The 12,286-nt window shown below is 49.0% G+C and overlaps 1 protein-coding gene across 1 annotated transcript in view; it reads right to left on the reverse strand.

Annotated features, from left to right (window-relative positions):
* Positions 1-12,286, reverse strand: part of DIPK1C (divergent protein kinase domain 1C) — a 402,368-nt gene that overhangs the window by 159,565 nt on the left and 230,517 nt on the right. Inside the window, exon 2 of the mRNA XM_078687817.1 lies at positions 6,369-7,049. Coding sequence (XP_078543943.1) covers positions 6,369-7,049 — 681 coding nt within the window. The remainder of the gene's footprint in view (positions 1-6,368; positions 7,050-12,286) is intronic.

Below are 12,286 nucleotides of genomic sequence, written 5' to 3' on the forward strand. Positions count from 1 at the left end.
ATATTGAGCATTTCTTTAACCACAGGCAACACCCATCAAAAACATATCCAAACACGCTGAAGATTTCATAAAGACATATCATTCTCCCACCCACAGCCAAGGCTTGATACAGCCGCGGTACACACCAACGTGCTTCGTTAAGGAATAAATAATTTAGCCAGAAGACCATCTACGTATCCGGCACAGGTAAGAACTAGTGGTCCCGGACGTCGTTCCTAACAACTGCAATTACTCAAACCATAAACATACCGTAATGTCAACCTGCACGCACGAGAGGCTGAAGAAGGAACTTGTGTATGGATTAGACGCGTGCATCAGCAGATGTGAGAATACAAAGACTTGGATGCGCGATGAAGGTGTAGACCAAGAAGTTTACAGAGATTCAGACTGCCCCTTTGAGATGATATATTTTTTCGCTCTCCAAAACCTTCACAGCAAAATTCTAAAGACTGCGGGCGAGTCCATTTTTTAACAGGGTGGCGTAATTAGACATTCATCCGTACATATATCTCGTGCAAAAGAATTAAGCAAGTGCAGGTACACAAACTACTGAGTACCCGAATGCTCCTTAGAGGTGCGGCAATCTCCCTTAAATGATTTGCAGCAGTACTGAACTTGCAGGTAACTCCCTTTCAAATCACACGACGTTAATGTACTCTGCACGAGACAATACCAACCCATAATCACTGCTTGTATATGACAATATAAATGAGGAGAGACTTAATGTAACAGAAGCCAGATGACAAAATTCGCGCTGTACTTGCAAAGGAAGGAGACTAAACATGACTATGACCCCATCTGATAATACTACCTAGCAGGAGGCCTGATGCAACGAATCGGATACCTGAGGCCCCCTCAACACCACACCCTCCTGTTTGCCAGCATACATACCTCACAAGGAGTGGTTGCAGGAGCTGCCTGGTCAGCGCGGCGCCGGGAGTTCGCAAAAGGGGGCGGGGGGGGGGGGGGGCGAACAAAGGGGCGGAGTCTGAAATAAGAATGGCAAAATTAGGTATAGAAGCCCACACCAGAAGTGCTGCGTGGGTCGGAAGCAACAGTCACATGCTTAAGAAGCTGAACCTCGTGACTAACACCGCAAGTCATAGAGAACCCGGCTGCATCGCAAGCCAGGCGGAGCGAAAAGGAAACATAATGGGGGAGGGAGGACCCGAACACAGTATCCTCTTAACCATGCATTCCACGAAAATGTCCGTCAAAATTGTCCTCACTTACTCACATGCGCCGATATCGAAGAACCGTGACCCAAATTCACCGCCAACAGGCGCCATACACGTCTTGCGCCGGTCAAAGGAAACAAACCACCACCAAAAATAGCCGCACTGGACGCCATTACCCTTAAGCGCCGGACATCACACCATGGTGTCCCTAAAATGGCCGCACCCTTCAGCCATTACACACGTGCACCAGGATAGTAGTAAGCAACTGCAAGGAACCAGGACCATCCCCACGCTTGCCCATATATGCATGTATATTAACAAACCACACTGCGTTATAGAATCGCGCCGTTCTTAGTCGTTGGGAGACTGGTGACCCAAGTGTCAGCACAACAAACCTACAACAGACATGCCGCGAAAGGCCCGAGGATGGCCGACACCCAACAATGGTAAGACTGAATGATGTGCTCGGAGTGAATACACCGATGTCGCAGAATTTTAAATATACCCATAATGCGAGTAATAAACTGAATTAGCGCCGCGGTCGGAAGCATGCCACAAGCAACCACAGCCGCCGCGTTATGGATCCGAATAGCCCGGGGTTAGTGCAATGAAAATGACTCCATGCCTCTTACAACCGCCCCTACGTGACAAGTCCCGGGCCGCAACCACAACATGCCGAAGATGACTCAGTTTCCCCCGGGGCGGAAATCAGCATAGAACTGGCGACGCCCGCCTGTGAACACCTCGCACCAAGATACCCGCGGAGCTGCGCTCAGCACAATACGACACCACCCGTGCTCCAGCCGAACTCCCGACAACTTGCCCCACAATAAAGATGACCGCAACCCATATGCGCAATACTTATTGCCCCCAGAAGTGCGAACCCGCCCGACGCACCCGCTGCTCTACCCAGGATGCGCTTGAACCCGCTTGAGCCGCGACGTGACAATACCACCGGCAGCAAAGGCCTCCACGCCCACGGGACGAGACCAGCCGACTCCCCCGGCAGCTACCGCACCTGCAGGAGACCCCTACTGCCATCACACCAAGCACACCCGTTACTTGCGCGCAAACCAGCCACTCAGAAAGTGCCACGATTCAACAGAGTCAAGCTGAGGTAGCGGTATGAATCTATCCCCCGCGCCCGGGTGCTGCTTTGTTCGCGCCCCCTCACAGACTTCAAACCTCGGGACCTGCTGTTCTCCCGCCGCGTAAAAAGGGGGGGGGGGCGCAATGCAAACTGGTGTATCCCGCAATAAACAACGCCGGGCAAGACTCACCGCACCGGAAGACGCCAACAAACACGACGCCAGACCATCGAGGTGCCCCCATGGGACCTCGGCACTGAAGGAGACCTCCAGCCGACAGGAAAAGAGAGTCCCTCTCGAGGACACTACCACGCGTCGAGGCAAAAAGAGTGTCCCAACATGGAACAGCGACGTCCGGGGCGGCAAAGAGGCCTCCCCAGCAGGGCAGAGGTCTGATGAACTCCAGACGGCTCCTCCCCACCGCCCCGGACGTGCATCACTACCAGTCTCCACCAACCAGGGGAGACTGCCTCAGGAGAGGAACTACTGCGTCATGCGGGGGCGGGACAGCCCTCCGTGACTAGGAGCCCGCCCTCCTGATGGCCACTGCGTGGCCTCGGGCAGGCGCATTCCTGCTCTTCCCTTTGTCATGGTACCCTTTAATGTCAGAAATGATTATCTGATTATTTTCAGTAAACTAGAAGCGCACATATTACTTCCTTAAAGGCTTGCCACCTTCTCAGAAATAAGGGTTGTCTGGATGTTAAAGGTTTTCATATCTTGAAAGGGGCAAGTACTGGTGGATTCGTTCTACACACATTTTCTAAACTTATTAGTTTTAGCTCCCATAGTTTGCTTTCAAATAATTCAGAAAAATAGTACTTGCAAAGTAATCTGCTATTGTCAGATTGTTTCTATTAGGCAAATGTATTATATTTAGCGATTGGCATTGTAAATGACAAAGCCTTTTAGTTTTATTTATGTGTTTTGAAAACCTGTTTTGAAAACCTGCAAGCAATGACTAGAAGTACAAAGTGCACATAAATAAAAGGCATTGTCATGTACAATGCCAATAGCTCAAACTTTAGAAAATGTGAAACCTATTGCATTGCAAATGCTTGTTCTTATTTCATAAGGGCCATCATCTTTTGGGACTCACACTGGCCCGGTCCCATGTCTCTACCCTCTTGATTAGTTAATTAAAAACAATGACACTGGAGAAGGGAGACGTAAATGTTGGGGTGGGGAGAAACATTGATATTGAATATGAAACACCGATACAAGCTGTGAGGAAGGAACACACCATAGGAGAGAAGGGAGACACAAGCAGTGTAACTTAGAGACATACAGGCAGAGCCTTGGGAAGAAACATACTGAAATAGGAGGTTGGCGGCACAGATTAAGGCACTGGGGCAAAGATACATGGCCAAGCATCATGGAGATACAGATACAAAGGAACGGAGATGGTGTCTGGGACGGACAAACACAAGCTGAAAACACTGGAAATGGGGACAAAGACCCTGAACTGAGTGCTCAAACATTCATCGACCTTGGAATGTGGCTTAAAAGTGGCTTATTTTTCTTGCTAATTCCAGCCCATTTTACTGCAGTTAAGGTTCAGATATAGTTTAATGTCTTAAACTGTCAGTGTGCAGGCATATACCTACATTAAATGATCAGGCCTAGTTGCAAGCTAAACCTAAACTCTAAATGAACTGGGAAATAAGAACCACTTGGAATCATTGTACATCTATAGAAAGAGCATGTAATTCTAGGTATAGTGTCTCTCCTGTTACCAATTTTGTTGGTTTGTTTGCTTTGCCTTGTTGTTTTTACATCTATGATGAATTACAAGTGCCTTTGTTAGAAATATGTATACATTTCAAGGGCATGTATTGGTGGGCACCTGACTCCATTTTACAAATGTACTGAGTTTTTTATGTTGATAGTGAGACCTTTAAATATCCCAACTCTTTGTTCACATGTTGGTTTCCTTGCTTTGCCACTACATGTAGCCAGTAGGCTCCTTGCTTTTTTCTATTACCTTGCAACATTAAGATCCAGCCGAAGCCTCTATGGCTGTCTGCATATAGCCAACTCCTACATTTCAGTTAAGATTCAAAGGCAGAGAATGCACAGAGCTTCAAGAAGCCTATAACCCCCAGCTGCTCAAAGAAACTGGCAATCAGCAGCAGTGCTTCTTGCACTCTGTATGTTCTTGCATCTTGATGGTGGTAACTTGCCTGCGCACTCTTGCAACTGGATTGTGATAACACCCTGCTCCATGGCCTAATGGATTCCACACTGGCACCTATTCGGGGCATCCTACATGCCGCAGCACATCTCATCCAGAGGCTGAAGAAATATGACCAACCACATCCTGATGGAACCCCATTGGCTCTCCTTGCCAGCCCACACAATCTTCAGAACCAGCTGCATCTTTTATAAAGCCATCACAACCAGCATCCCCACTTATCTTGCAGACAGGCTGACCACCTCCAGTGGTTCGCAGCACACCCACAGGCAGGACACCACAAAACTGCAGACTTATAAGTTTAATAAAGAAAAACCAAGACAGCAGACGTTTTCTATGTATTTACACAGATCTGAAACATCATCCTTATACCAATCAGGACTTCCGTAGTGCTGCTCCAATTTAGGAAAGAGTTGAATACCCACCTCTTTAGAGTACTCTACATCACAATGCATTAACCGTCAACAATCCAGCTCCCTTTCCTACCACTCATTGACCTTATACCGTACACGTACGTACACATTGCTATTCACACCTCACAGCCATTTTTATACTTTCCGTAATTGTGTCTCTCCAAAGCACAAAACATGATGTGTGTCTAGTCCACTCAAGTACGGAGATGTTCTTCTTCCACCCAGCTAATAGCCAGAGAGGCTCGCTTATTCCCAAGCCCCGAGATTGCCTTTACAATATTGCAAGGGAATCTTCTTTCTGAAAGATCAGGAGCAGGATTACAAGAGCTAAGATTGTTAAAAAAATATCCAGTGCCTATTTTCTAAAATCTGTGCAAAAATAGAAAACAAAATGAACACGAAAAACCTAAAAAGGCAACAGTGCAAATAAGGAATCAATAAAAATATGTAAGATAATGTATGTATGTATTGCGACTTATATAGCGCACGTATCACCCGAAGGCATCAAGGCGCTTGCATAGGGAACCCGTCCTGGTATTCCCCTGTGAGATACCCCGGCAGGGTATCCACAAGGTGAAAGCCAGGCATCCCGCTGCGAGGGGCCATAGTGGAGATTAAGCAAGCTATTGCCCAGAGTCGCAGAGTGTGACCCCGTGAGTCGAGTAGGCACCGGAGCGAGAATTGTCGAGTCTGTGGAATTTTTGAGCTCGAGACCCGCCGAGGCGGGGAATCGAACCCTGGTCCACGGCCGATCTCAGCTTCCGGGTCTGCTGCCTCTAACCACTGAGCCTCGCTTCTCCAGGCTGATGACGAGCTCAGCTCGTCATGAGCGTTACCTGCCGTGCGCTCATGACGAGCTGAGCTCGTCATGAACCGCGGGGTTTTTAAAATCGCCGCGCACAGCGGGAAAAGCCGCCGCAGCGATGCGGTTAAAGAATGGAAGAGGGCATGCTGTGTTGAGTCTGACCTGTGCAGAGCAGAGGACATGATGTGCCCAGTGTCAAGAGGATGCGGATAGAGGATTCGAGGGAGTGGGGGAGTCGGAGACAGTGAGTGTATCAGGGTTAAAAGTATGAGCAGGTCGGGGGCCAAGGCCTGAAGTGGAGGGGCTGAGGATGTTTTGACCCTGGGAATGAACGCATTCAGGGCTCATTTTTCCATATGTACTCCTTAATGTTCCTGTGGGCTCCCAGTGGTTCAGGAGTCAGATGCTTGGTGGGCTACTAGTAACAATATCGTCATTTCAAAAGCTGCTAATAGTGTAGAAAAGTATGATATACATTTTCAGATTTGTTGCTTTCTTACCTCAAGGGGGACATTTTTTTCATGCATTCTCTCTTTCACCAATTCATCTGCTGGTACATTCTAACAGATCTCAAATGTGTTGTGCAAGACGGATTGCTCGTGACTTGGGAAACAAACATTACCCCACATAAGAAGAGAGAGTGCAAATGCACATTTTTCCAGTTTCTCCACTTGCACCAAGTAAACTTACTGTAAGGTCCTTCCTTATTGCAAAATTTTCTGGTTTGATATCACAGAGGTGAAGACGGTGAGTGAAGTCATTGTCAAACTGTGTCACCATATCTAGGAAACTGAGTGCAATTACATTGATTGCTTCCACTCTGCGTTTGCCACTCGTGAACAGGGACTTGCTCAGATCTTTTAGGGGAAACATTGTAGGGTGCCATGCTTGTCCACTGTCAAGATACTCTACTGCATAGAAATGGCCACAGGTACCGATCACCTGCAAGACATGCTTGCTGAAGTCTTGCAAGAGACTGAAGTAAACATATTCCTCCTGTTGGAGTAGAGACCACATGCTGGCCACCTGCGCTTTCCATTGTGGGCTTTTCTTCCTTCTGCTCCAAAAGGGTATACTTGTACTATTGGATAAATCCAGTCCAAGAACATTTTTAACCTCCAGTGCCACCAAAAGGAGAAGTTCTGTTTCAGGAAGGTCCTGGGCATCTGCTTCCTCAAGCACACTGAGGCTCTGGTAGCTGGAGAAGATGTCCTTCTTTGACTTCAGGATCACGGGACGTCCCTGCCAGTCAAGCTGGATGACCTTCTTGCCTTTTTCATAGTAAAGGCAATGCTTGTACACCAAATTTTCAGCCACACAAAGGTCGTCACAAAGGTCTCCTGTTAGGGTTTCTTCTCTGTAATCCTGGCACTAGAACAAAAAAAGACAGAAGAAATCAATGGAAGGACATGAATGTGAGATCCAAGGAGTTGGCTACTCATCATTGAAACCAACTGAACTGTGATTAGAGATCCGGTTTGTGATAAGAAACAAGGCCTATTGCTTCCTTCACCCTACTCTTTATCATAGAAATAGTCATAACTCCAGAATATCTCTTCTTTACAGATAAATGTAGCATTCTACAGTATTTATCATCCCAATTATTTGGGAACTACCATTGAATTGAGCTCAAACAGCTTTTTCGAATTAGCTTGTTGTATGGAACATATATATATATATATATATATATATATATATCATTGTAGAAAAACAAGGTTACAGGGACGTTATAGTTAGGCGATAGAATTGAAAAAACCTTAGACATTCGGTTACAGGGACTTTATAGTTAGGCTCAGATTTCACTTGTACAAAACCAGTACAATTTAAAACTTATAGGTACCTGACCTAAGTATAACTTCAGCCCTCGCAATGCACTGCTTATGACCTCACATATAACATCACTGATAACATGGTTAGTGACATCACTGATGACATCTAAAATGTTATGTTATGTAACTGAAGTTTATAATGCACACAGATACTCCAAGGAGTGTCCCGGCGCGAGACCTGAGGTGCTGTGAATAAAAACTGATCAGAACAGGAAAGTTTTGAGCTGTTTCTTAAAGTGCCCCAGATCCTGAATGCTATGCGAAGAATAAGGCAGGCAGTTCCAGACTGTAGCTGCCCTAAAGGCAAAAGACCTGCCCCCCATTCTTTGAAGGCGCACACGGGGTATCTGTGCCCAGAAGCTGGGATGCTGACCTCAAGTGTCTGGCGGGCGTGTAAAATGCAAAGTGCTTCCTAAGATATGAAGTGAATGCTGCGCCATAACCAAGGCCTTGAACTTTACACGTTTGATGACAGGCAACCAGTACAGCATACGCAGATGTAGCCTGACACCACTGGTGTAACGAAAAGTGAGGGGGCCTCCCTGCACAGTACTTTGACACTGTTTCTGATAGGAATGTTAAACACAAGCCTATCTGCCACATTCTGGACCACCTGCAATTTTTTGAGCGTGTAGTCGGGGAGGCCAATGTACAATGCATTGGCATAGTCAATGCGGGACAGGATCAGTGCCCGGGCTACTGTTTACTTCACTGCCCTGGGAAGCAGCCGAAGGAATTTTTCAAGGTACTTTAGTATCCCAAATCAGCCCCCGGCCAGTTTTTTAATTTGGGTCGAGAAGGACAACTGGTCGTCAAACCAAACAACCACTGGTTGGCCCGAGGAGGATGGCAGAGGATAGTCAGATGGCCAAAGACATTCTCTGAACTGGGGAGGGGAATTCCCATAAAGAAGGATTTCCAACTTATCCTGGTTGCATTTGAGCTGAGCGGCAGAGAGCCACTGAAAAACAGCTGTGATCAGTGCCTGGCTGCCGTGGGAGGCGCGCAGCGGAGAGGAGAGGCTGCGTGGGGGCCGCGGAGGAAGAGGCGCCCCTAGACACTCCATGGGAGGAGTGCTGACCTGGTGAGCCGGCCATGGTGAAAGAGGTGAGAGACGGGCGGGATCCGGGCTGCGGAGTCCCATTGTACGGAGCCTCCTCCCCGTGAACTGCTGTCCCCTGCTGCCGGCCGCTGTATTTGCTGAACTCCTGATCGCCCGCTGCGGCAGAGACCGCGCTGCTAGCGGGGGGCAGCGTGGGAGTCGGGGAAGGCTTGAAACAGACACCGTGATGCTGGGTCCAGCTCACCAAATTTCGGGGAGAGAAAGTCCGCTTCTGTGCCCAAATGACCCCTTGCGGTGCTTGACGGTAGCAGCCTCCGGGGGGGCGACTTCTTGCGACTGTGGCCCTGATGTGTTGAGGTTGCCCGGCCGCCCTACACGACTCGCTGATCCCACGCACCCTTGAGCGCTTCACGGGCGGGGGCGGCGGCATCTACTCTACAGCGCTGCTACGGAGAGGAGGCCGGGCTTAGAGATACAGCCCACTAACTATATAACATCGGCTACACTGCCTGGCCCCTAGCCTGAAGCACCTGCTCCTACGGCCATCCCGCTCACGCAATTTCGCGCCACCTTTATGTCCCTGCCACACAACTGCACCCCGGATGTGGTGGTATTACCCAGAAATGATGGGACACATTGAGGCCTGCTGAGACTCTGCTCGCTTCAGGGGCGGCATAAACACCCACGACTTGGCCTCGATAACATTGCGCCCACTCATAGACTTCACCAACCAAGTCTGATGCAGAGCACCTAGAGGGGCACATATATGAGGACTGCGCCGAGGAAAACGGGAAGCTAGACATACCTTCAACTAGACGGCAACCGCACGCGAGGGCGTTCACTCATCCTTCGCCTGCAGAATTTAATCAAAAGGAGGAAACTCGGACCCCTCCGATCTCCCACTAGCCGGTGTACCCTCCCTCCCCGCTGGTGTATGATGGGAAACCAGACGGCAGGCAGCTGAAGCTCACCTTTGACACTAGAAAGACCCCCCGGTCCCAGATGGGCTCGGACGAGGAACAGGCCGACACTCCGACTCCCTCAACTGCTGATTTAAAGGATCTACTACTTGCGATGCAATCCAGCTTGACCTCTATTGAATCTAAAATTGACTCTATGTCGGCCAGGATGGAGGGATTAACACATAGGGTTGAAAAGCACGATGATCGTTTGACGGAGGCAGAGAGGTACATTTCCGACCTGGAGGACTCGACTAATGCTTCCAATACCCGCACACTTGAAATGGATAGGGTGCTGAAGGTGATAGCCGCCAAAAATGAGGAATTGGAATCGCGCTCAAGGAGAAACAACCTCCGCATTTTGGGGATACCAGAATCCACTGCCACCGGACGAATGGAGGAGTATGTAGAGCGATTGCTTATAACTTTATTCGGAAGGGAAGCATTCTCGACGGTCTTCGTAGTCGAGAGAGCACATCGGTCGCTGGCGAGCCTCCCTTTCCCTGGGACTCCTCCTCGTCCCATAATAGCTAAGATGCTAAACTATCGTGACAGAGACACTGCCCTCTGCCTCTCCAGGGAGAAAGGCCGCCTCTCTCATGAAGGGAAAGAAATATCCATATATCCGGATTTCACCATGGCTGTACAGGATCAGAGGCACAAGTTTCTCCAAGTTAAAAAGAAGCTCCAGCAACTCAGTCTCCCCTACGCTATGCTGTTCCCAGCTCGACTAAAAGTCACTGCTCAAGGGAGACAACACTTCTTCACGAACCTGCAACACGCCCAAGACTTTATCAAAATCCTCCCTGATCATCCGGCGGACAAAAGTCCCCTATGAGACAAGAAGCAGCTGACGGCGGCGCTTCGGACAATGAGTAATTGGCCTACCCGTGACATGATATTGGGCCCCCGACTTGGCTGCTCGCACACTCTAAACAGGACGTTGGACTCTAAGTTGCGGTGTCGTGGCCGCACTTCCGCTACAGTGGATGAGCACGCCTCCCTTTCCAAGAAGCTACAGTCCTCATCACTATAGAAGCCCGGGACAAGAAACCTAAATGCATGAGCCTCGACTCAGTGTCAATTTGTCACAGTCCGGACCCGGCCCTTCATGTCAGCATTGTCCCATAGCCTTGTGAATACTAATGTTGGGTAAGGCATGTTCCGGATTCCGGGTCATTCCACTTCCACTGTCTGCTGGACCTCAGATTCTATGCCCGAACACCCTCGCAACCGCGAGGAGCACCTGGTTTGCCCTTTAGACGCCACCCACCAGGTGAACCCTAACACGAGACTATGTGCAACGTGGTTGCAATGTTCTTCAATGTCCCTTGTTGGAACTGGGTCTTGAGGGGTTGTTGGGATGGGGAGGGTCGCTGCACAGCAGGTTGAGGATGCTGTTGTGGGAGGGGGAGGGGGTGGGGACTGGTTTTTTATATACTCTTTTATTATGGCATCGTACAGCTCCACCACTTGTTGAATTTCCACACAATCGCACGCACCACGGCCTATTCCGGTCTTCTCTATTACAAACATGACCGAGGCCCATCCTAAGACGCTCAAGTATAACTTTCTATCATGGAATGTGCGTGGCTTAGGAGATTCCCGGAAACGTCGTCATATCCTTGCCTACCTGGATCGCCACAATATCCACTGCGCCATGCTGCAGGAAACACACTTACCTCCTAATTCACCTCCTACTTTTGCCGCCCGCTGGGCTAGCCACAGGGGCTTCTCCTGCTACTCGTCTTATGCCCGGGGCACCTCTGTGTTGGTAAAACGCTCCTGCCCTTACACTCCTATAGGATCCTATGCTGACCCGCAAGGGAGATACCATATACTGTGGGGAAGGCTAGCAGCACGTTCCATCACAATGGTATCATGCTATGGACCAAATTCGGACGACCCAGAGTTTTTTTAGGGTGACGTGGGGTAAGATACGAGATATAGACACTACTCACCTGATATGGGGGGGAGACTTTAATGTCACAATTCACCCTAGCATAGATAGGTCACACCCACAACCACACCATTACACAGCTGCACAGCGTGCCCTCAGGGACATTGTAGAGGAATTCGGCCTTGCGGACCCTTGGAGAACTCACTACCCGTCTCCACGTCAGGGATCCTGTTACTCTTCTGTTCATGCTTCATGGTCGCGCATTGATTACTGGCTAGTCGATAGGGGGTTGGCAACTTGGGCATCACATACCTCTTATTTACCACGCACATACTCGGATCACTCTCCTGTATTACTGACTCTCACCCCGCCTCATGAGGAGCCTCCATATTTAGCTTGGCACTTCAATCCACAGTCCCTTTTAGATCCTCTTTTCAAAAACGAAGTGGAACAGGAAATATTGGATTTCTTCCTTCGTAATGTCGGATCCGTTCCTCTATACTCTACCATATGGGAGGCTTTTAAAGTCACCATACGGGGTATATGCCTGGCGAAAGGCGGCGGGGTGTTGAGAGATATCCGAAATACGCTACACGACTTAGAGGTCAAAATCAAACAAACTGAGTCCGATCTACAGTCAACACCCTCCCCCACATTACAGGTACACCTACGCACGCTGCTTGATGACTACCAAGAAACTGCAGAGCGGGAGTGTAAATTCAGGGGTAAATACCACAAAGCTCGGCAATACGGGGAAGGTAAGAGGCCAGGGAGAGCACTGGCCTCCACGATCCGTTCTCCACGTCATAACAATACTGTGTTAGAAATTGAAGACGAGGATGGCCTGACACACAGGA

The sequence above is a fragment of the Lissotriton helveticus genome, chromosome 4_1, assembly GCF_964261635.1.
Source record: "Lissotriton helveticus chromosome 4_1, aLisHel1.1, whole genome shotgun sequence".
NCBI classification, from domain to species: Eukaryota; Metazoa; Chordata; class Amphibia; order Caudata; family Salamandridae; genus Lissotriton; species Lissotriton helveticus.